Genomic DNA, 27,121 nt, shown 5'->3' with positions numbered 1-27,121 from the left:
GTGGTCCAGTTTCTCTGCCTTCCCACCAGAATGTGGTAATGTCACAATTTTATTTTTATTTTATTATTTAGTTATTTAGGTTTTTATTTGAGCTAAAGGTATACAGTGATATCTCATCCCATTCTTAATGCACATTCTCCTAAGACTAGTGATGTTTAACATCTCTTCATGTGCTTGTTTGCCATCCGTAGATCCTTTTTGGTGAAACATCTCTTCCTGTCTTATTCTCATTTTCTAATTGGATTGTTTCAGTGAATGTTGAGTTTTAATGTCAGAGAAAGACAAGCATCATACGATTTCATGCATATGTGGGGTTTAAAAAATGATACAGATGAACATTGGCTGGGGGGGGGTGGTGGGGAGAGAGAGGCAAACCAAGAAACAGACTCTTAACTATAGAGAACAAACTGATGGTTACCAGAGGGGAGGTGGGAGGAGGGACAGGTTAAATGGGTGATGGGTATTAAGGAGGGCACTTGTGATGAACACGGGGTGTTACATGTAAGTGGTGAGTCACTGAATTCTGCACCTGAAACTAATATTACGCTATATGTTAACTAACTGGAATTTAAATAAAAACATGCAATGAACAAAAACAGAAACAAAACGAAAAAGAAAAACATGTTGAGTTTTAAGAGATATTTACACATTATAGATATGAGTCTTTTATCAGATATACGTTAAGATATATGTTGTTTACAAATATTTTCCCCTAGAATATTACTTATCTCTTTATTCTCTTAACAGGATCTTTCGGGGTGCCTGGGTGGCTCAGTCGGTAAAGCATCCGACTTCAGCTCAGGTCATGATCTCGCAGTCCGTGAGTTTGAGCCCCGCGTCGGGCTCTGTGCTGACAGCTCAGAGCCTGGAGCCTGTTTCAGATTCTGTGTCTCCCTTTCTCTGACCCTCCCCCGTTCATGCTCTATCTCTCTCTGTCTCAAAAATAAATAAACGTTAAAAAATTTTTTAAAACAAACAGGATCTTTCATAGAATAAATGTTTCTCATTTTAATGAAGTCACATCTAGTTTTACAGTTTGCATTATGGCATCATGTCTAAGAACTCTTCACCAAGGCCTAGGCACCAAAGGGTTTATCCTACCTTCTAAAAGTGTTATAGTTTTATATTTTGTATTTAAATCTATGATCAATTTTTAATTCATTTTTGTATAATGTGTGTGGTTTAAGTTGAGGGTTTTTTGGGTGTTTTTTGTTTTGTTTTGGTTTTTGGTTTTGGTTTTTGTTTTTGGTTTTTTTTACCTATGGACATCCAATTGCTTCAATATCACTTACTCGAAAACACTATCTTTCCTCTTCCAATTTATTTTAAAATTAAAAGCAGTTATTTGAAAGTCAAATTGACCCATGTTAATGATACTACATACTGGACTTAGAAATTATCAAAGTCAGCAAATGTCTATGAGAAAATGCATGTCAGTATGTTTATAATTCTCAAGAACTCTAGGAATATTATAAAGGTATCATTATTATTATCATGCTCCGTTTTCTATAAAACTTAGTCAAGTTATCTTTAGATATTAAATGATAGATGGCTCATCTTATAAATTGGATTCTTAATCTTCAAGCTGCTTTGGCCTGCAAACATGTCAATAACAACTGAAAGTGATGGATCTTCCTGATACTGATATTTGACAACTAGGAACTGTACAGAGAAAATCAAATTACTTGAATAAACTAATGAGCTCTCAAATGTCAATATATAACTAAATAAAAAGAAAGAAAAGATTACCCTTTCTGTCGTTTCTTTTCTTTAATATCCCATGAATCACAGAATTTTAACACCAAAACAAAGCTTTAGACTTCACCTAGTCTGGTGTCAGCATTGTATCTATAAAAGCAGATCACCATTTCTGAGTAAAATAACTAAAACAAAGGCTAATGATTTCCTCTACACATTGAATGATTTTGTTTAAAAGAATCAAGGAGGACTCCTACCTTAGTGGTGAACAAAGAAGACTCTAGAGGAAGGCTGCCTGAGTTCAAATTCTGACTCTTATTGCTGTGTAAAAAATTATGAGTTAATTCTTTGGGCTTCAAATAAAATAGAGACCAAATAACAGGGTTATTTTGAGAACTTATAAATCATAAGACATTAAAAAAGAAGCCTGCCATTTAGTAAGCAGCAGCAATTAGTATTATTCATTTTCTACCCAGAGAAATCATTCCACTTCTGCAGTTCTCTTAGCAGAATCAACCCTTTCTTCCTTTGAATCCCCTCAGAATGTCAGCCAGAGGACACACCACATGTTGTATCAATATGTTAACACACTTTGACTTTACGAGTCATGTCTTACTCTGTTGTGTTGTTGTGGTGGTGGTTTTCAACTGAAGTTTTAAAAAAATACATAATATAAAGTATACTATCTTAACCATTTTTAAGTGCACAGTTCAGTAATGATAAGTATATTCACATTGTTGTGTAACAGATCTCCAGGTCTTTTTCATCTTATGACAATGAAACTTTATACATTAACTTTATACGTTAAACAACACTTGTTCTAAATATTTGTATCCTCAATACCTAGCTGTATACTTAGCAGTTAGTACTGTACAAAAGTATAGCAAACAGAATTTATATCATCCCAAGAACCCATCTTCATGACTTAAACGCTTATCAATTCTCTTTTGGAATGCCATCTCTCCTTTTTCTGATATCGACTTAATTCATCAGTGTAACTCAACCCTCATCCTACTGTACCTTAACTTGCGGTAGATCTCCCCACCCATGAACCCCCATGCTCCCATCCAACACACATTGTGTTTAACAAATCTCCTTAATACCACACTTCCAAGTAACGCTCCTTAATCAAAAACACCAAAGGACTGGGGCGCCTGGGTGGCGCAGTCGGTTAAGCGTCCGACTTCAGCCAGGTCACGATCTAGCGGTCCGTGAGTTCGAGCCCCGCATCAGGCTCTGGGCCGATGGCTCGGAGCCTGGAGCCTGTTTCCGATTCTGTGTCTCCCTCTCTCTCTCTGCCCCTCCCCCATTCATGCTCTGTCTCTCTCTGTCCCAAAAATAAATAAAAAACGTTGAAAAAAAATTAAAAAAAAAAAAAAAAAAACACCAAAGGACTGCGTTAGATCTTCAAGGAAAATGTAGTAAGCTCCTTAGGATGTTGACTCATTACCAATCTCTATTTCCTTATTTAAATTATCTCCCTCTACTCCCCTACATCCATTTTCCAAATCAACATATGCTCATTTTCTCCCACACTGGCCAAGCACAACCTTAGGCCTTTGCTTTTATACTTCTCTCCGGTTTCCGAAGGCCAGTTGCATTCATATTGATCCAGAAGCATTTGGTGCCACTTTGACCTCCAATGGCATGCTCTGTCAGAAGGCCCTTACCCTACACCACAGTGGAGGTTCACGTGATGAGGCTGCCCAACCCTCTCACTAGTAACACAAGGACCACTGAGACCTGGATCTCTTAAACCACTTTCAGTTCCTAACAACTAGAAACCCAATAAAGATGTTTTAAAGGACTTAAGGAAAAATACTGAATGTGCTCACTCAATGTGAATAAGCAGAGAAAACAAAGAAGAGGAAAATGAGGCCAGTTAATATATATAAAATGGTTTATATTAAATATGACTTCTGTTATGAAAACAAAATAGTTACATTATATTTCCATTTAGAAACTATAAAGTTTGTTATAAAAATCTTGGTACAGATTTAGATGTTAGATAACCACATTAAAAAACATAATGATTGCTTTTATAAATACTTGTATAACTAGGAAATGGCCTGATTTTCAGGGGGAAAGGTATAGATAATTAAAAAAAAAAAAAAAAACAAAAACAAAAACAAAAAGAGCTCCTTCGCTGCTTACGTGTGAACGAAGGCTGAATTCCCAACCTTTACTTGCTATGCTACCCACTGTGCCAAAGACAAACAGCCAGACTTTTGGAGCCTGTAATCCAGGGTGACAACCTTGTTTGTTGGCCTTTTGAGGATCAGTTGTGCAACAGGTTTAGATTAATCAGTGAATACATGATTACAGATGGTAGATTTTCTGCAGAAACAAAATAAACATACCAAGAAAACCTGTTGGGATTCACCAGGGTCTGGGCCTATGTATCAGTCTGTCTGTCACGTCATCAAAACACCTGTCTCCCTTACAATCCTAGCTTCATTTCTACCCAAGGCCCAGAAACATTCATCTATTGCTGTCTGAGCAGCCCCAGGAAGGTAGTGCTAGGGAACTTGAGAGAGATAATAGAAATCACCCCAAGCAGGAACCCAAATTATTTCTTGTAAAACATCTATCCAATTGCCAAAAATGTATAAATATCTCCTAAGTTTTCTTAAATGGTGGTTGGGAGTGTTGTTTTTGCTTTTGAAAATAGCTTAAAGAGAAAAACCAATTCCAATGATACAGAGTAAAACACTTTATCAATTTTACAATAGAACCTCACCCTTTGGCAGTGAAGCCACCAACTGCCACAAGAGGAAATTGCAGAGCTGAATAAAATTTCACGTACTGTTTTCCCTTCTATACTCTTATAATGAGCTCACCATATACACCCACTCATGCATGAAAGAAGTACAATCTCCTTCATGAAAAGATAGAAACATTGTGGGGGCTGCATGCGAATGGAAACGTGTATTAGACGTATCAGAAACGAATTCAACCTAAAGAAGAAAACTGGAGACCCGGATTCTGCTGAAACACAAATCTTGAGAGAAAAGCTTTTAAGTTGCAGCCCCAAATTACGTTTTCTAGGTATAATGTCAACCGTATCAACTTTTATTTACACACCAATCAAAAGCTAATAAATTGAAGGCTTATAGGTGGGAAATCCTCCAAAACCTTGACTTTTTTTTTTTTTAACCACATCTGAACAGTGTTGCTGGGGTTGAAAACCAGCACTAACCAGAGCATGTTTTGTATTGACCCATCTTGGCATCATTATGAACAGTTTTGATTGTCACTCCATGGACAGTATTCACATATTTGCAGACCTCAGGACAATACTGTTTTCAGAAACAATCTTTTGAGAAAGGCAAAGGACATCAAGATTTCACTTCATTTATGTGCTTTCCCTGGAGTCAGGGTTAACTCATGTTAATTTGAGTGACTAGCAACTTGAGACTTGTACCAAAGAGGGGTTGCATGCAGTCAATTCAATCAACAGAAACCTGATATCAAAATATAGCATACCTATTTAAATAGACCATAAATTCAAACATGTCCCCCAGCAGCAGCAATTTCACACCTTCACTTGCAAAGCTTAAGGAAACAACATGTATTTGAAAGAATTTGATGGAGTTTCACAAAATTAAAAGGTACACACACAGAAGAGCCCAAAATAACACAGATGTATGTATGTGCACATAAACACGCTTCCACAAACATCTGTTTTCTGATACCAAAATGTTTGCTACTTTGTCTTTTGTTTCCAGTTGAATTTTTTTTTAAATAATCTCAGCACCCAATGTGGGGCTCAAACTTACAACCCAAGATGCAGAGTCTTAGGCTCTATAGATTGAGCCATCCAGGAGCCCCCAGGTAAAGATATTTTAGATTGATTGATGCCTATACATTCATGGCTTATAATACATTCTACTGAGTTTACAGATTTCTTTTAAACCAACCTCAGACTAGCACTGTGGGGCAGAACAAAATCTATAGAATGCAAACAATATTTGATTCTCAACATTACTTTCCTCTTAATACTATCTGTTAGAAGGGATTATTCTTGTATTAAGATTAATGGCCTGTATTAATTTGCTATAGCTGCCATAAGATTGGGTGGTTTAAACAACATAAATTTATTTTCTCACAGTTCTGGAGGCTCAGAATCTGAGATTGAGGTGTTGTAGGGTTCCGTTTCTTCTGAGGTCTCCCTCCCTGGCCTCCCCCTTTTTGCTGTGTCCTCACAAGGTATTTCCTTTCTGCATTTGTCTCCCTGGTGTCTCTCTACATGTCCAATTTTTCTCTTATAAGGACACCAGTCTGATTGAATTAGGACCTAATGTAGTGGCTGCATTCTAACCATTCTAATGGTTCTACCTTCAAATAAACTCACAGTCTGAGATACTAGGGGTTAGAGCTTCAGCATATAAATTTGGGGGGAACACAATTCAACCCATAACATGGCTCAAATACTTTGGGCTATAAACATTTTTCAGCTATTAATATTCCCTACCCTACAAAAAAAAATTCTGAATTCTTTCTTAAAATTTGTACAAATACAAATAGAAAAATCATGAAGAAATCAGTTGCACCTACATTCTTTATGGTCCAAATGTACAAATATCAGCTCCAGATTGACTCACTGTCTCTTATGCATTAAAAAGGATAGGTTTGTTTGTATATTTATTTCTTTTAGGATAGTTATGGTGTGATAACTTCAAAGTAACATGTAAGTTCCTCAAAAAGTGAAACAGATTTACCAGCCATATGACTCAGCAATTCTATCCTTAGATATATACCCAAGAGAATACCCAAATGAAACCAAATTTCTACGCAAAAAAACTTGCACAGGAATGTTCATAGCAGCATTATTCATAACATATAAAAAGTGGAGAAAATCCAAATGCATATCAACCAATGAGCAGATGTATAAAATGGGGTATATCCATTCTATAGAGTATTATTCAGCAATATAAAGGAACGCAGTACTGATACATGTCATAACAAGGATAATCCTTGAAAACATTATAATAAGGAAAAAAAGTTAGTCACGTAGACCATATACTTTATGATTCCATTTATATGAAATATCCAGACTAGGCAAATGTACAGGGATGGAAAGATTAGTCTTTGCTCAGGGCTGAAGCAGGAGGGTTTGAGAGGAATAGGGATTGACTGCTAATGGGTATAGGGTTTCCTTTAAGAGTGATGAAAATGTTCTACATCAAATTGTGATGTGGGTTGGGCAACTCTGTGAATGTACTGAAAAACAATGAATTGTACACTTTTAATGGTAGATTGTATGGTAAGTGAATTAAATAAAGCAATAAAGCAATTTTTTTTTAAAAAGTTCTCCATGGTTCAACATTTTTTGAAATTTAATTTATTTTGTGTCTTTATGAAATATAAAGGTAATTTGCCTGGCTAACATTCATTTGCAGCCAAAATAAAATGAAAGAAAAAGAAAAAAGTCACATATATATCAACTTGGAAATATCAAGAAACTACCTTGTGTTCATTTTTAATGCCACCTGTGACCTCTATTACTAAAGTCGGTCTACTTCTGTAACCTCTCTTCCTTGTACAGATAAAACATCAATTTAGTTGTGGATTTAAAGCAAACTGGATCATTATGTTTGCAGAGTGTTCCATAGCTTTGCTATTCTAGCAATCTGTGACCTATAAATAATGCAAGACCTTTTCCTTGTCTAAATGACTTTCTTGCAGCATGAGTCTTGATACACAGAAACAGAAAGAAAGAGAAGAAAGAAAGAAAGAAAGAAAGAAAGAAAGAAAGAAAAACAAATCAACCCACAGTCATGGAATTCCACCTATTTCTAGTTTCCCAATTAAATTATAAACCGCATCTATTCTCTCTTTTGTAGTTGCATCAAAAGCCACCTTTTAAATATTTTGCCATTTTATTTTTATCAAAGCAGAAGTCTATCAGAGCTAATCTGAAAAGTTTTTGTATTTTGCTTTCGAAGTAAGGAAAGCAAAAAAAAAAAAAAAATACATATATATATATATATATAGAGAGAGAGAGAGAGAGAGAGAGAGAGAGAGAGATCGGTTTCTATGTGACCCCTGACCTTTGAACCACAACCTCCTTGCCACTAAAGCGTTCAGCACCTCATTTAATCTCCCCTCTCTACAGTGGCATAGTGCTGAGAAAAGGAAACAGAAAACATAATCTGGGGACTTCATCAATTTTTCATGAATTTTCATTTAGGCCAGAACCCCCTCTTACCCTGGTCGATAGATCAAGCTGCTGTCATATATTTACCACCTGGGGCTACAGCTGCTATCTCTAGGGGTTACCACTGACTCAGGCTATATCACAGGCAGCCACAAAATGGGTAAGGACCCCTGTGCTCCTTCTGCTCCAAACACAGGGACAACTGGTGTTCACACTGAAATCCTATCTGCATCAGCTATGCCTCCGCTCTCTTGGGCTCACTGGAAAACTGTGTATTAACATCTTCGGTGCCAGGTGCTTTGGTGGGAATCCCGCAATTCTGTTTCCCAAATATGTAAAAGTTGCTTTCACCTGAATACCTTTCTTGAGTTCAAGTGATTTGAAAAGTACTTTCTGGATTGCTATTTTTTTTTCTTTACAAATTAAGAGGGAGAAAGCAAACATGAGGTAAGTGATTGGACACTCCATATCAATGATGCCCTCTTGAATGTTTTTTTTTTTCCTCAAGCGCATTATTATGTTACATAAAACTGAAGTTTGTATGAAAGGAAAACAAAAACGTGTTTTTACAGTATGGTAAAGAATGGGCTGACTTCTCTACAACCTGCCAAGATAGACGGTTATCAATAAAATTGCACATTTCATCTGACAGCAGAAACCAAGATTTTTGAAATGAAAAATGAAAATCAAGGCGAAGCAAAGAGAGTCCAAACATTTCCGTATTTTTTAATCAATAATCTTTTCATAATAAAAGTTGTAACAAGTTTGCTACTTATCCGTATACTCTTAATCACCTAGATACCAGAGATCAGTAATTCTCAACTGATTTTGACCCCTCAAGGGACAATTGGCAGTCCAGAGACATTTTTGGTTGTCACAACTGGGACGGGGGGTTGTGGGGGGGGGAGCAGGTCTTATTGCCATCTCCTAGGCAAAGGCCAGAGGTGCTGTTAAACATCCTGCAATGCAGAGCACAGCCCCACAACAAAGAATTATCCAACCCCAAATGGCAATAGTGCAGAGACCTAGATACCTTGCTCTAGTTCCCTCACAATCCACTCACAGCTAAATTCTTGGGAGAATGGCAGCATTTGCCACCCCAATTCCACTGCTGATTCATTCTTCAGCTGACGTGTTCACTTTCCACTCCTAGAGCCCACAGGTACTTTTTATTCAACCATCACATGACATTTGCATTGCAAAATACTTTTTCTTTCTTAAAATTGTTTCCTTTTCTTGTCCCTTCACTCCCCATACGTCATCACGCTGATACCTCTCAGCACCTCCTGATCCAGTACTTCTTTCCTTTGTCCACCATTAAATATGGGAGTTCCAAGCAACAGGAGTGACCTCAGCCCTTATTAACCATCCCTGACCACAGCCTGCCTGGGCAGTCATGTCTACTTCTTTTTCTCCTCTCATCACTTTACCTTCTATGTGGTAAAGACCTCTCTTCTCAATTCTAGAAATTCCCTTTTTAATGGAACATGAGATATGTTTACCTTGAGGTCTCATTGGTATGTCAAACAATACAGCCAAAGCTCACCTCAATCTCCTATTCCCAGTTCAGTTGTTTCTTCTCTCCTGTACCCGCCACCCCTACGGATGTAGCAGTATAGACCTAGTCCCTCAACAGAAACAAAAACAAACAAAAAACCAAAGAAGCAACCACTGGGAATCATCTCGTATCCCCTGAATCCCTAAACTGACCATAAAGTGATATGCCTTATAATTTCTAAATATGACTGATTCTATTTCCTTCTTTCAATCCTCACTGCTATTTTCAGTTCAAAATCTGATATATACTCTTTTCTGAATGATTTGACAACTTATTGACTCATCTCTGACTTCAATCATCATCTCCTTAACCCAATTTTTAATTCTCTTTCAAGGATTGTTTTACGTAACAAAAAAAATCTACTTTCCCAACTTATGGTGCTCACCAATCTTTCAAGCTACCTATAGTTCTCATACACAGTGTTGCTAGGCTTCCATTCTTTCCTTTACTGGATGAAAAAGAGATGTGTCATAATTGAGCATTTAGGTTAAGTGTTCTAAATTATGAAGGCCAAACATGTACCTCATCTATCACTATTGTTGTATCATTTTATTTAAAAATATATACCTTGGTAGCAAATAATACTGAAACACCACAATGCTTTGACCCAAATTTCCATATTAATACATTTTATGAAACACATAAGGAAAGACAGATGACTGATGATCTAATGTGAAAGAGATGAGTAGCATATAAATGGGTATTATTTGATCTTGTGTTGCCTCAAATGGCATGAACTGTTGACACGGCATTAGAAGAAAGAATTTTATTCACTAGCTCAATCCAATTTAGAAGCCTTCTTGTTTTCCTCTCTAGGTCAAAAAGTATTTTTAGAATTTCTCAAAGCTCATTGATTTAAAAATAAAAAGTGCTACTGTCACATTACAAAAGAAGAAAATCATGGTTTAAAATTTTCCTCCTAAAACAAGTGTGATTGATTATTAATGACACAAGTAGGAAAGCGAGCAATCTTTAGATTAAATAAAAACACAAGATGAATGCATGCAGGGAAGAATTTTAACAAAGCTAAGGTTCAGGGGAAAAAAATGTTTATAGCTGCCCAACAATAAAATGACTGGCAATTTAGATAAACTTTAATATTAAGAAGAAAAATTAGTTGAAGATTAAAAACAGATATTTGTTGCTGAGTAGATAAAATTAAAAAAAAACATTTTAATTAAAAATTCTTTATTGCTATTTGTGGAGTAGGCCAAATTTCAATTAGAGTGTTTTCCCAAATATGGCACAATTCCCTAAAATTAAAATTAGACTAATCAGGATCTGGTCTTCAAATCTCCATTAACTTATTGCCTAAGTCTTCGTCACTTAACCATCACGGGCTTCATTTTATCTATAAAATGGGAGAATAATGCCAATAACATTTCCTATAAAGGGAGGTGGTGGGGGGGGGGAAATCAATGGAATTTGACATTGAAATATTTCAATGCGTTTGAAAAATTCCAGGAATAAGATATTTCAAAATAAAAATAGAAGAGTCAGGAATATTTATTTTTGAGGTTTTTGTGTGTACATTTCAAATCTCACTAAGCTGCATCTAATTTAGCTCCTTTTTGAAGTCAATTATAAAAATGAAATTACCTGGGACCTTGTGCAAAATAGCATTGCTAGCTAAGGTTCTAATGCCCCTATCGCAAAGTACTTCACAAAACAAATTTGGGTTTTAGAATTCTTGTAGCCTTTCCTATTGGACATACACATTTCAAGCATTAGTGTGTTTCAGATTTCCTGGTACAAACTGTAAATCAAAAGTTCAGACACTTAAGAACAAAAGCTTTCATCTAGGTAGCTGAAGAAGAAATCCTATGATTTTATTTACTAAAAGATGCTTCCCTGTGTAAAGCTGACATATTCTAGAGAATTGCAACACACATATATGCAAGTTTCCCAATCCAGTTTGATACCATGTTGCACATGAGTATAACTACCAAGTTTAATTACAGACATGAGACGTTGAGCTATTATTTTGCACTCCCTTCCCAGCTACATAAATAAGTCTCGTGCATCTTGAAGCATCTCAATTTTCTTATCTATGAAGACCTACTGGTACAACCAGAAAGGTGAAGAGTAAACTTTTTACATCCAATTGTTACCATCTTATTAATGATCAATTCCAGATAAAATCTTTCCACAGAATAGCTAATATCAAAGTTTCATGGTACTGTTTAAATTAGGACACAAATTTGATCCTTACCTATAAACCATAATAATAATAATAATAATAATAATAATAATAATAATAATAAACAAATCTATCATGTATTTTAATATATTCTGGAAAATAATGTATGAACTTATGAAGGCAATGTTCACATAGATGCAAAGCATTGACCTCTTGACTTACTAATGCTATTCGGGCTATCTGATGAATAAATAAATATATATATATATATATATATATATATATATATATATATATATATATATATATATATATATATATATATATATTTTTTTTTTTTTTTTAAGTGCCAGAGGTCAACCCTTTAACTATTGCCGACTCCCAAGACTGAACAAGACCCTTCCATGTATAAACATTTTGTCCTTATAAAAACCAGGTTTCTTCTCTGATGAGTTTTGTTGGTAGAAAAAATAAAGAAATAGAGTTGTTGTTATTGTTCCTGTATTCTACCCTACACACCTAGGGTAGTGATTCCTGAGTTCAGACTGGAAGTAATAAAAGAGTTAATATAATCTAGGGAGTATATTCTTTTTAAGGTCATTTGTTAAAAGTTAGATTTAGCAATACTAATAATATAATATAATATAATATAATATAATATAATATAACATAATACTTTATATATAGATAAGTAACACAAACAAGTATAAAATACTGAATATGCCCTATATTTGAGGCCACATTAGACATAAATTTTACATTTTAAAATAGCTGACTTTACGGGCACCTGGGTGGCTCAGTCGGTTAAGCATCCGACTTCAGCTCAGGTCATGATCTCACAGTCTGTGAGTTCAAGTCCCACGTCAGGCTCTGTGCTGACAGCTCAGAGCCTGGATCCTGCTTCAGGTTCTGTGTTTCCCTCTCTCTCTGCCCCTCCCCTGCTCATGTTCTGTCTCTCTCTGTCTCAAAAATAAATAAAAACATTTAAAAAAGTTTTTTTAAATAAATAAATAAATGGCTGACTTTAATACTTGATTATATCTTTCATTAATAATTCCAATTTTAAATATCAGCATCATTGCCACTTTGCTTTAATGTAAAAGCATAATTTCCACTTTGATTCAATATAAATAAATTTACTGTAATACCATAGCTTGACATTATTTTGACCAGCTCTTTGGAGAAGGCAAAGTAAAATTATGCACAGTGTGTTGACTTTTCTTCTTTAGGTATTAAGTAGCCACAGGGACAAATCAAAGCTTACTAAAAATAAATCAAAGTTAAAGTGCACGCCATTTATAAGATTCATTGTGTTTACTTACATGCCACTTCCAGAGATGCATTTCGACTCACTGCTTCACCGAGATAGTTCCTTGCAACACAAACGTAGCTTCCTTCATCAGGTTTGCTTCTGCGCCCGTGTACAATGCGCAAGAAGAATAAGGATCCGCTGGGCAGAAGCATCCTGTGAGACCGGGGATCATCCTTGTCAGTCTCCACCCGCTCACCATCCTTGTACCACTCAATGGTGGGCGTTGGCCGGCCCTCTGCCTTACAGTTCAAAGTGGTGGGCTCTCCCTTAGAGACAATGACATCTGAAGGGTGCTCCACAATCCGTGGGGGGAAGTCTTCCTGGCGAAGACGAGATCCTACAAACAGGACAGAATGAAGACAAGCTTTAACATTTCCTTATCTATAGCTCTCGTTTGGCTTATGTTCACATTGAAATCCCCAATTATTCAAAATGCCCTTATTACTATTTTATTCATGCTTCATTCTTTGGTTCTTGATGCAGCTCCTAAGTCGTTGCCACTCCTTTGCAGAATGTGACAATATACCATTGAATTAATATGTTAATTCTGATGAGTTAGGTTTAAATTTTCCATGAATTGTGACAAGCAAAGTAAAAGAGAATATGAGATTTTCTGTTGGGTGCTAAGAAGAGTAAGATCGATCTCCTATCCTTGAAGTGATTACTGTCTACTGGGGGACAAAGCCAAGTGGGCAAGTATCTAGAATATACAATGCAGTGTATCATACTGGCATTGTGTCATCAGATTTAACATAAAAAGATAACCCACAAATTATATACAAATATTAACTCAATTTAACATATAAGGAAGCATCTCAGGAAATGACATCAATTTCCCAGAAATGTAGAGGAAATAAGCTGATGAGGCAGGATTTGAACTCAGGGATATATGACTGAGGAATTCAAGTATAAATCATTACATTAAAATAAAATAAATGTTGCATGGAGGTCCAAGAAATGCATTATGGGAAGAGAGTGGAAAAAGAAATGTTAACTTTAACTGGATTATAATGAGGCCTCCCCCGAAAAGGTGACATTTAATTGAGCTGTAAAGAATAAAACTATGTAAATAGAGGGGAAAAGACATTCAAATTGAAGAAACAACATGAGAACATGAGAGTATATGCATAAATAATATATTTCATAATCAGGGAGGAAATTGATATGGCAGGTGGGGGTGAAGGGTAGTTTTGGAGCCCAGAAAAAAAGGGCTTTAAATAACATGCTAAGGATTGTGATCTTCATTCTATATGGCTAACAGATTTTGAGGGGGCAGTGACATGACTATCTGTATTAGATAGTTTTGGTGCGCACTATAAAAGATAAAGAGCAATGGAGGCAAAAGGAGAAAGTTACTTAACTATTCTGGAGAACAATAAAAAGAACGTGACTTTGAGAAATGATGCTGAAGGTAGAAAAAAGAAGACAGAGGCATACCATAAAATAACCCTTGATAGAATATGCTATCTCACCATAGAGTCAGGAAGAGTTGTAGGCACCAATGACTTCCTTGTAAGTACAATGTAAGGGGAGCCATTAAGTGGTAGAAAGAATAGGAAGAAAACAACCTGTTGGTATTTTGAGATCAAAATTTTCATAATGTGTTGTTTTATATATTTTTAGTTTATAAGGTGTCACTGGCCATTATTTGTGAAAGGGTCTTACCAGCTCTTGCGCATAAATCTAACAGAGATGGTGAAAGAGATAACCGTGTCAGTTGGGGTGCCTGGGTGGCTCAGTCAGTTAAGTGTCAGACTCTTGATTTCAGCCCAGGTCATGATCTCTTGGTTCGTGAGAGCGAGCCCCATATCAGGCTCTGTGCTGACACTGTGGAGCCTGCTTGGGATTCTCACCCTCTTTGTGCCTTTCCCCTGCTAGTGCTCTCTCTCTCAAAATAAATAAATAAACTTAAAAAAATAACCATGTGTGAGGTCATAATGATAGTCTAGATACAAGTTTTAACATTTTCCAACCAATCATCTAATATTAGCACATTTCAGCTTCAAAAATAAATAAATCTGAGAAATATTAACTTCCCAAGGTTGTTGAATACAATTTGTTATCTCATCAGATCCAAGAAGGAACTTAAACATTACAAGTGCTGGGTACCTAAAGCAAAAGAGTACAAAGGTCAGAATTTATTTTTTTTAAAGCACTAAAAAAACCCAAAGCATATAAATATGGACAGGTAATCACCTTGTGCATCACAATAACAAAGAAGGTTATATATATATATATTGAAAATACTGGATCACAAAAGCAAATGAGGAATTTCAAGAATATAAAAAGATGTATTTTAAAAGAAACAATCAGAAAAGATCTCAAAGTATTTAAATATGAATGTCTAATCACAGTGGCAAATCAGTAACATATTCCCAAATGTAAAGATCTGGTCTCAGAGCCATACAATCTGATCCTAAAATGGAACAACAGTTAATCTTACTCTTCATGTAACAGGCATATAGGCTACAATCACCTTGTTTAGATACCTTTCTTGTTCTCTAATTTGCCACGTGCACTTATCTGCAGCCCCCCTATGTCAAAGTTGTTCTGTTATTAAAACAAAGCAAGTCAATCATCCATGTTATTAGAGTGCTCTTCACTTTATCAAATAGTTCCCCACCTTATTTGGCAGTTGGCCCAGAGAAGGCCTGCAAAGAACCTGAAATACACAAATACTTATTAAATAAAATAGAAAATAATGGACTTATAAAAGGAAAAAAAGGCAAAATATCTAGCCCCCTTAGCAATTACACCTAGAATCCAGCATGTCCAATAAGCCCTCAGAGAACTTTACCCATTAATCACTATAGCACATGTAAACCTAATCTGGTGTTGTCACCCTTGGATATTCTTCTAGTCATTGTATTCCCACTGTTATAAAAACTTCAAAAAGACATCTACAATCTAAATGGAAGAGGTAAAACTATCCTTTAGAAGAAATTATAAGAGCAAATTTTCATGACCGTGAGTTAAGGAAAACTTTCTTGGACACCAAAAGCACATGCAACAAATCAAACAGATAAATTGGACTCATTGGATTTAAATATTTGTGCTTGGGGGCGGGGGGTGGGGAATCAAAAGAATGAAAAGACAACCCACAGAATCAGAAAGAAAATATCTGCAAATCATATAGCTGATAGGGGACTTATATCTAGAATATAAAGAACTCATAGCATAATAAAAAAATGCAAAAAAATGCAAATAACCAAATTTTAAAATAAGCAAAGGATTTGAAATAGATATTTTGCAAACAAAGCCAGACAAATGGCCAATAAGCACATGAAAAGATTCTTGACATCATTAACTACTAGGGAAATGTAAATCAAAATCTCCAGTGAGACATACTTCACACCCAGAAGAATAGCAATAATGAAAAAAAAAAGTAAAATAACAAGTATCGCCAGGGATGTGGAAAATCTGAAAGCCTCATACATTGCTGGTGGGAAAGTAAAATGGTGCAGCCACTTCGGATAATATTCTAGATTTTCTCAAAAATTTTGGAATTAACATATGACCGAACAATTCGACTTCTGGGGATATAACTCAAGAGAAAGGAAACCTTATAGCCACACAAAAACTTGCACATGAGTCTAATGTAATGTTCATAACAGCATTCTTCATAATAACAAAAAAAAAGAGAGAACCCAAATGTCCATCAACTGACTAATACATGTTGTACATCCACATAATGGTATATTATTCAGCAGTGAGGAAAGAATGAAGTCCTTATACACACTACAACATGGATGAACCTTAAAATCATTATATTAAGTGAAAGAAGCTTATCACAAAAGGCCACATATTACATGACACCATTTATATGAAATGTCCAGAAGAGGAAAATAGACACACAATGCAGGTTTGTCATTATCTAGGGTGGGGAATAGGAGTTGGATGTGAAGGGGTATCAAGGGTATCTTTTGGAGGTGATGAAATATTCTAAAACTGATTACGGTGATGGTTGCACAACTCCGTGATAATAATAAAAGCTATTATATTGCACACTTTAAATAGGTGAGTTATGTGGCATATAAATTATTTCAATAAAGCAATTTCTAAAAAGTCATGGGTAAGGCATTGTGAACAAGCTTAACATAAGGGGTAAGAATTCATGTTCACCCATGCCAACAATTAGGTTATATCTTCATTTATAATTCTTGTTTTGAAATATAATCATCAGGTCAGCAATATCCAACAGGGCATAAAATAAAGCTGAAAGGTTTCACCATATAGGTTGATAGATACACAAACAAATGCAGACATGTAGATCTACAGAAATATATCTAAATTTTAAGATGTTATTAAAACTGAGGGGATTAATTCTGAACTCCCTTAAATTCAGACATTATGCAATATAGCAGTGACCTTAAGATAGATAAGCTTTAGGTAGGTAGTGAATTCTTTAAAATTGTACAAAAATGGGTACTCATGTGTGGGCAGAACAGGAGAATCGTGAGGGGACCAAAGATTTCATCAAATTTGCAAAGAGGTCTGGGTCTTTAAAATTAGGAAGGACCACTAAACTACTAGGTATGCTACATTATTGGGCCAAATAACCCAATTATTTCGTTTAAAAAAAAAAAAAAGACAGCTGAGTTGTCAGCCAAACTTAATGGGGATTCAAAACTGAACAGTAGAGGGGGCTGTACTTTACATGAAGTGTCCTGAAAACTGTCGAACTTTGACATCCAAAGGCAAATTGGAAAATACAGGACTCCAAGCCCAACCCAGGACCTACACAATCAAAATCTGCACCCCCTCAGGGATGCCTCTGCAGGCAAAGTTTGAGAAGCACTGTTGTAACCAGTTTTTGCATGGCCCTCCCCTAAGAACGTTTTTTACATTTTTAGTGTTGTTAGAAGACTAAGGAGAAAGAGGAACAATTAAAAAGAAGGTAGAAGAGGAAAGAGACCTCATGTGGCCTAAAACGTTGGAAATATCTGCTGATACTTTACAGAAAAAGTTTGCCAATCTGCTTTAGAGTACCTGTTTGTCACTTTCCATTAATAACTAATTTTTTCACTTATATTTCTTTTATATAGGATCATAAAACTGTTTTCTCCAGATTTCAGATGGGAAAAAAAAAAAACAACTTTGACTGCAGTGTTAATATTGCTCATGTAATTATTTGGGATTCTTATATGAACAGATCGGCTAAGCAAAATATCAGATTTACCTGCAATTCTAACTTTTCTTGCAGCAAGTCTAGACACCTTTTTATTTCAATTATTAATAGGACATTCACAAAGTCAAGTGGTTTTTTTTTTTAATTTTTAATGCTTATTTATTTTTGAGATAGAGAGAGAGAGAACATGAGCAGGGGAAGGGCAGAGAAAAGGAGACACAGAATCTGAACTAGGCATCAACACAGAGCCCAACACAGGGCTCGAACCCACGAACTGAAATCACGACCTGAGCTGAAGTCGGATGCTTAACCAACAGAACTACCCAGGCACCCCAGTCAAGTTATAATTAAAAGCATTTTATTCAACTTTCTTCATCTCTTATTAAAACAAACAAACAAACAAACAAACAGAAAATAGTCACAGGGACTTAAAGATGAACATCCAAATGTATATTGTTGCTAACCATGAAAGTAAACTATAAAACAGCCAAGTGACTTGTTCATAATTAAAGAGCTAACAGAAACAGAATTAGAACTTAAGACCTTTAATCCAAAATATTCAGGATTCTTAAAAACTGGATGTAAGAATAAGTAAAGAACGCACATTACAACTACCCTAATTCCAAAACCCTCCTCTAAGTTTGACTGAAATGAGTCAGATAGATGCCTCTAATCATATTTTCCTTGGTTTTCAAAACATAATTCTCAGACTACCAGCATCAGCATTACCCGGGATATCTCCTTAAAATGCAGATTCTTGGTCCCCACAGTGAACAAGAAGCGTCAGAAGTTACAAATGGAAGAGGTCTAAGACAGTCATTTTTGGCATGCTGACCAGGAGAAGGTCATGCCCTCTGACCTGGTCTAAACTGGTCTGGAAAGTCATGACTTATACCTGGCAACAAATTAGTCAGGTGCATGCAGAAGCATCTTTGAATGAGGTTCTAAGCACCCAAAATTACATAATGGATTTTTTCTGCTTCTCAGGGATTCTCAAACAATGATTTTGAAATGATCGTTGGTAAAATATTTAATAAAAAAACAGAGTAGTTTATTTGCTCTTCAAATGTTAGAGAGTTGGAGTAGAAGTATAAAATCCTAACTCATAAATATATTTATAAATATGCTTAATATATATTTATTTAAATATATATTACTCAGTGAGTGCTAGAGTAACTTTTGTTTTTAGAGTGACTTCAATTACACAGTATAATAAAAGAGAATAAAGCACCTAGAAGAACAATTGTTGATTTCATTTCAGAGGTAAACTGCTCCTTCCTCATCGTTCACTTATCGAGTATAGTATTTCCTTGAACTAAGCTTTACTTTTCACTCATATTTCACTCACAGTGAAAGCTATATTTTTCACTATATAGTCATATCTGGTCAAGTTAAACAACACAAACTTTTCTGATGTTTTTTAAAAGGCAGAAGAAATTCTTGGCAAATACACTCCCTCCAGCCAAATTTCTGTGCAGCATCTGTTGTTGTTTTTTTCCTAAAAACAGACACAGTACTATCTCCTAGTTAATAATAACCATGTGTTTTGCTGTTGTTGTTTTCTTTTTTGTGTGTGCAAAAAGTACCTTTATTAAAGCATAGGGATAGGACACTTGGGCAGAAAGAGCTGCACTCTGATTGTGAGGAGTGACTGATTATATATGTTTAAGTTGGGGGTATGCAGGTAGAGATAAAGGAAGTCTCTAAAGGAATTTCATATGTTAAAGAAGACTTACAGGATCCTGGAGGTCTGGCTATTGTCAAGCTAAGGTTGATTTTGACCTCTAACAAAGCATTAAGACAGTTATGAATATTTTCAAAAAAAAAAAAAAAAAAACCCTAGTAAGACTAAGCCAGCAAGGTTCTTTCTGATTACTCAAATTTTGAATGTGACCAGAGATACTTCCTGAAGTTTTCCCTCCCTCAGAGAGGTGCATAGTGCTACATGAAAAAAATCAAGGTTTCCTGACCCATCACATTGAGGAGGAGGTCATTGTGGAAGGAAAAAGGGATATGGGTTATTAACCAGCAAATATTTATGCTTCACTTTACCAGGTGCAAATCAGAATACCAAATGACTCATCAGCCAGTTTGGATGATGAAAAGAAATTACACATAGACTACCAGGACATGTAGTGAGCACCTTATTTTTTTTCTCTTCTATAAACAAAGATCCACCCCCCCAATATTTCCTCCTTAAAACCCTAATCACAATGCTAAGAGTTGATGTTTTCTGAGGCCATTCTTGCATTAATGTTTTTCTGCAAGGTAAATTTTAGCTAGACCAGGTTGATCCCTTTATACTAGATTTCAAAATGAGTTGTTACTGCTTTCTATTTTGCGAAAATAAATCCTATCAAAATTTTCTCCATGGAAAGCAACATATCCCAGTGCCACTAGAAACTCCATCCACACTGATTAGTGAGCTAACATAATTTGTAATGAAATGGAATTGATCACTCCATCAAGTCTATCCTTGTAACTTTTCTATCCTTGAATTCTTCATGATGAATAAATTCTAGTATACTTCCTTTATGAGGGAGGGGGGAAACAGATCATTTTCCCCCCCACATAAGTCCTATATATGATAGGATGTGGTGAGCAAGTCAATATTCAGGAAACACAAAAACTGTTTTATCCATTTAACCTTAGTAAAACTCTCTCAGGAGATGACCTGATTTGGCAATGAATTAAATAAATTTATAAGATTCTCATTCCTTCTGGAAGCACAGTAGTACCATGTTAAAAATAAGTTTAAATTAAAATTGAGAACTCCAAAAACTACTTATTTACTATAAAATTTCTATATGGCTTTTCAATGTCATAAACCTAAAGGGCAAAGTATATGAATGGGAAGTGACAAGTATAAAAGATGTTTCTTGTCAAACTTAACAAGTAACCTTGATTCTGGAAGTTTCAGTTATGCACAATGGCATCCAGCAGCATCCCCATTATCCAGTTTTCTAGGTCCAACAGGAAGAAGATGAAGCCACGAAAGACCCTCTCATCTCAAATCCCCACATTACAGATGAGAAGAAAAAAGAAATAGAGAACCAAAGAACTGAAGTTTTTCTCCAAAACTGAGACTACAAGAACTATAGTTACCATATCTAGGAATACAAGCTTTGTTTTTAGGATGAGTTTTCTTTGTCCATTATGCCTCTTTCTTAGCCATATTTTTTTTGGAAATTTAAAATGGAAAGTCCCAACCAAGCACTAGATTTCAGTTTATTTTTGTTTTGGCTTAATTGATTTTTCCCCCCCTGGGTCATTGTATGCATTAGGTATATGACCTTTAGCAAGTTACCTAAACTTTCTTATAACACTATTTTGTCATCCTAAAATTGAGGCAAATGGAACAGTAAACTCCTACAAATTTGTTGTTTCATAACATGACAATGGCTGTCACATCATAAAGGACATAACGACAAGAGAAGATAACAGGTAGCAGGCTTAGATTTACTAGCACAGAGCAAATTTTTAAAGATACATGAGGTAGATTAATGCTCATACTTTTAATAAAATATAAATTAGAAAGTTTGCCTTGATAGGTCTATCAAAAGAAATGGCTAATCAAATGCTTTCTTAGGGAACGCTCCAAAAGTTAACAATGCTTTAAAAACTTTTGTTTAAAAACTAGCTCATGTAACACTTGTAATTTATTCTTACATTTCTATGAAATTTATTTTCATGGCCAATAAATACATGGTTCTAAAAATCATTTTAACCAAAAACCAACTGCTAAGATAGGGATGCTTATCTTAAAAGTAAATATTTTATCAATTATGTAAAATACAACCTTAGTCAAGATATTTAACATTTCTTTCCTTATTCAGGGTAAACAGGTTGCTATTTTAGGGGAAAGCAACTGAGACAGATTTCATAAAACTTTTTCTCTGAATTTCACAAGTGTATGTCAGGGCTTTACTTAAGTACTCTTAAAAGAAATTGCTGAAGATACTAAAAGTGGGACACATTTTCCATATTTTTTTCCTCCACCTCCTTAACGTTATTTAGTACCTTCATTATGTAAGTTTTAATTGCTTTTTATTACACATTTTCTGGCTGCCTAAATCCAACGCACTGTGCCGCCGACCTCACCTAAGAAGGTGGATCTAGGCAACACAGTCCCAACATACAGGGGAAGGCATGATTGTTTGGGAAAGTTAGACCAGTCGCCAAAAGAAACTGAAGCCAGGAGTAGACACATGGGGATATCTCTACAACATTGCAGAGACATTTTGAAACCACAAACCTGAAAAGTTTTTAGTAAATTTTTAGGAGTGATTTCCTCTGGAGAAATAACAAATTAATTTCCTACTTTATGAATTCATTTTCCAACAAGTCAGTGTGGAGCCAATGTATTAACCTGGACACTCATCCAATACTATTTCAAATCAATTTGCTACACCTTACCATGGTTGAAGGCATTCTTTAAAGAGTGATTTGCCACCAAATCAGAGGTTTTCATGGGTTATGTAGATTTGCCTTACAATGACAAAGCAAACTCTATTCCAGGAAGATATCCTTGAAATTCATCTTCTGATCATCATATTTAAAATATTTCAATGTGGTTTCAAAATTTCATTAGACTTTATAAGAGATATGCAATGGGACAATTTCCAAACTCATTAAAATGTTTAACGATGTTTAATTTTCTAAAAACATCAACATATATTTGATGGAGACTATGAACTTATTTCAAAAATATGGCATTTGTTTTATGTAAGCTCCAATGGAGTGATAACATTTAACCTTCTACTTTATTTCTTAAGCAATATATTTTGAAAATTCTGTAGCAGTAGTGTTAATCATTGTAACCATAGATTCCAAAGCCCCCAGTGTCAGCATCAGAAAACAACATTCCTAACAGCACTCATATTTTACATGCATGCTAAACTTTGTGAAATATTTAGTCTCTGCTAATTGTGTAGAACTCGTGATATATTTTCCTCTAGCCTAACTATTTTATTATAAACTTAAATTGAGATTCAGTGACCTAGTCAATATTGCAAACTTCTTTTACCATATAGTATACTAAAGATTTTTTTTAAAAATAGAATTGAAAATATTAGCACAATTCAGAAAATTTCTTAAGAGAATAATTGCTAAAGCATTACCCAAAAAATTACAACTGCCACGAGCCACGTATTAGCTGTCTCATGTCTAAGTAATGCACACAATGACTGATTTGAGCCTTGTTCACTTCCAATAGACATTCTACAGTTGACTCTTAAACAACTTGGGGAGGGGGCTGTAGACTCTTGACTCTCTAACTCTGTCGACCCCGTAGTCAAAAATCCACAAATCCATGTATAACTTTTGCCTTTCCAAAATCTTAATTACTACTAGTCTCCTGTTTACTGGAAGCCTTACCAATAGCATAAACAGTGGATTAACATATATTTTCTATGTTATACGTATTTTATATTATATTCTTATAATAAAGTAAAATAAAGTAAACAAACTATCATTAAGAAAATCTGAAGGAAAATTCATTTATGATGAATCTGTCTTTTGCTTCAACAGTGTTTGGATAGAAAGACCCTGAAATGCCCTTCTTCCAAGTTCCGACTACCCTCCAACCTCTTTTCTAGCCACAGCCTTCAGAACCATCTTCTCAGCTATCCTCTGCCTCCCAGACCAGTCAACAATGTTTTTGGGGGTTTTGTTTTTGTCGGTTTGTTTGTTGAGCTTAGCTCCTTATTGCCGACCAACCACGAGCTCCCATATTCATCAAAATTAGTCCACTGAAATAGGGGCCACAAACAACCCTCAGGTCAACATGTATATGTGGCCCTCCTACACTTACCTCTCTCTGGGCTTCTATTTTGACCATAAGTGGCTCAGGAGGACAAGTGCCACTTATTTGGGGGTTGGCCGAGGGAATCTCAAGGGTGTCAAGTGTCTCTTGAAAACGCAAAATCAGCCCAGCAGCTGTGCGCTCCCCTAGGAAGTGCAAAAGCTGTCCCAATATAAATCGGTAAAACCCAGGGTGCCGTGGAAGCCACCATGGTCCTGAAGGAGAATCTGAACTAAGTCCTTTTGTATCTGCACATCCTGGGTTCTGCCATGCAAACCTCCACCTCTGTGACTTCCTGGAGAATCACTTCCTGGTTGAAGGAGTAAAACATCAAGAAGATGGTAACCACCTGACTAACCTCCACAGGCTGGCTGGCAGGCCCTGACACTGGGCTGGGGGAGTAGCGCTTTCAAAGGCTGTCTCAAGAATGCATAGGAGCCTCCAGAGCCCAGTGGCTCTTGGGGAGCCCCTTTGATATCCCTCTTGGTGTCAGAGCCTCTGCCTGAGCCTCTCCCTGCAGGCACGGGGAAGCTTTTTAACCCCTCTGGAGCCCTCGAGCAAAACGTGGATCAGGTGCAAACAACAAAGCTTTTTATAGCCAGAGCATTACAAAACAAAACAAAACAAAAACAAAAAAAAATGCGTATAAGTGGACCTGTGCAAGTTTAAACCCATGTTGTTCAAAAGCCAGCTGTAGTTATACTTAAGAAGTTGGCCTAACATATGAATCTCACGGCATTGCTCTATTATCATTTTTTGATATGGTTCTTAAGCCACAGATGGGCTCATGTGGAATGGCAGAGAGGAGATGTCAGAAATTGGATGCAAATTTTTGTGAACATCTGTGCATGTGCCTTTTTGTAAGGTACATCTTTGGCAGTTAATAGAGACTCTCTTAACAAGAGGACTCTGACTTAAAATTGCTCTTATCCAGGTGCTGGATCGGATTGTGAATGCAGGCTAGTTTCTTACCTTCCCCACATGTTGTTTTCCTTATCTATAAAACCTATCTAATAACAGGACCTATCTAATAACATTGCTGAGAAGGCTGAATGATTTATTTCCATAAGCACAAAGTAAGCACTCAGTAAATGTTTACTTAATTAATGTTAGTATAAAGTGTAAATTTTTTAGTTGGATAAACTCTCTCACTATACTCAAAGAAATCTATGGCTCTATAAAAACAAAGGGCTACCATCCACAAAATGGTCTTTTTTAATGCAATAGTATGTCATTCAAAATACAGCTTCTTCCCATCTCTGTACCATGATTTGTTACTACTGCTTGTTCCTACCTACCAATTAAAGGTCATTCTGAATGATATACCCTACCTACATTTCCCTGAAGGCTTCATGTTTTCAACAATTCTGGGCTTGCATTTGTCATATACTGTATTCAGTTTTAAAGATGAGGAGTGCCTGGGTGGCTCAGTCGGTTAAGCATCTGACTCTTGATTTCAGCTCAGGTCATGATCTCACAGTTTGTGGGTGCAAGCTCCACGCTGGCTCTGCACCGTCAGTGGGAGATTCTCTCTCTCTCCCTCCCTCTGCCCCTCCTCTGCTCATGCTCTCTCTCTCTCAAAATAAATAAACTTTAAAGATGAAAATATTAGGTGCTAAGTCAATATGTAATTTAAATTCATGAATAAATATATTCCTTTTTTCATTCTGTTAATGGAGCTATATTTAGATACCTAGATTTTGACTTAAAAAAGCCTCTATAACAGCTTAAGAAAGCTTCTACTACTGTAATTCGTGACAAATTGTATACCTAAAACTTTAGTACCAGACATTACTACCTTGGCATGCTAAAGAAATTATTTGTGAATTATAGTAATTGATATTTAATTAAATATTAGTGCCTAATAATTCTTTGTACCCCCTTAAATATTTTCTTGAAACAGATTATACCATTATCAATTATTTTTCTTTATAAAAATCTTAAAACCAATGTGTGATAAATACATGGGAAGCTTCTATTTCAGGGTTGCTTTTGATCATAAGTTTAAAGAGAATAAAAGAATATCAAAAGACATCTTTCGAAGGCACAATGAGTTAGGTTCACTCATTATTAACCTTAATAATATTCCTGTTACAGGAATATTATTAGAATACTGTCTGAAATTAACTTGCCAGGGGTTTAAAGGGGTGGTTAAAACAAACTCATTTTCTTCCTTTTCTTCCTTTTAAAGCAAAATATTACAATTTTATGAAATTGTGTGCCTTTAAAATAAGGCTAAACCTCTTGCAACAAAAGACCCAAGTCAATGATGAGTACAGTGATCCCAAAGATGAAAAGAAAGATTTTTCTCTCAAATGGTGGGAACGGCCATATTATATTCAGGTTTTTTGTATTGTGAAATGGCAGGTCGGAATTCTTTTTCTGAAGCCTGTACCTTGGAGAGTAAAGGCAGTTTATAAAGGTAGCTGAATACAACTTGTACTTATCGCTTTGTCTTTCACTGTCACACTCAGAGTGAATGGGTTTTCACAGTTGACCAAACTGAATGGAAGCGACAGCATCACATTTCTGCAGAGTTATTTGCAGGATACACACTAAAATTCACCTTTAAAGTGTTTACTCCTCTAAAAACACGCTGGACAAAATTTTGATCCAGAATAGGTTGAAAAAGAGGCCATGTTTAATCAGCTGCAAATAGCTCTTAAGCTTGGAATTAAATATGTGTTTAAATCTTTAGAATATTGTAGAAAAATTTCAAGCCAGCATTTTATGCCTCACTTTATGCATTGAATTAAAGAATCAATATAAACTTCAGTTAATCTCTTTAAGAAAAACATTCTATCCAGTTTTATTTAGTAAATCATAATGAATTTGATATGACATCTGTTGTAAGGCTATACAAATGGTTGGTTAAATTTAGACTGGAAATCAGAGTTGCTTTAGTCTATTAGATAAAGAATATGAGTTACCTTAATCATCAGTATACCTTTCATTCAAGGGGCCTACTCTGTCTTCATTTTTCTTTACTTACAGTATCTGTTGATGCCTTTAAAAAGTGAGTGATTTAATAAAACTTTAAATTTCCTTTCAAGGGATATCTTCTGTTTCAGAGCAAAATGACCACCAGATAACATCATTACTGCAACAAAAATACCAAGTGTAGTTTTCAGTTAAAAGATTTGGTGTGCATAGAGAAAAAAGAACTTGTTTTTCGACTGAATGGAGAAAAGCAGCAAATGAGAGTGTTATAAATGTTTCAAAATGATCATGTTCTGGTTGAATTATGTTTCGCTGAAATAGATCAGAGACTCAATTCCTTGGGTCTCTCAAAAAACATTTGCAGTTTCTGGAAAACTTACGA

At 35.6% G+C, this 27,121-nt stretch overlaps 1 protein-coding gene across 19 annotated transcripts in view; it reads right to left on the bottom strand.

Annotated features, from left to right (window-relative positions):
• ROBO2 (roundabout guidance receptor 2) overlaps positions 1–27,121 on the bottom strand; it is a 1,697,359-nt gene that overhangs the window by 522,146 nt on the left and 1,148,092 nt on the right. For all 19 annotated transcript variants that reach the window (XM_060640255.3, XM_078452891.2, XM_060640254.3 and 16 more), the window contains one exon: positions 12,879–13,205. In XM_060640255.3, the coding sequence (XP_060496238.1) occupies positions 12,879–13,205 (327 nt within the window). The remainder of the gene's footprint in view (positions 1–12,878; positions 13,206–27,121) is intronic.

This window comes from Panthera onca, chromosome C2 (assembly GCF_046562875.1).
Source record: "Panthera onca isolate mPanOnc1 chromosome C2, mPanOnc1 haplotype 2, whole genome shotgun sequence".
NCBI classification, from domain to species: domain Eukaryota; kingdom Metazoa; phylum Chordata; class Mammalia; order Carnivora; family Felidae; genus Panthera; species Panthera onca.
This window is presented reverse-complemented; position numbering and strand designations above follow the sequence as displayed.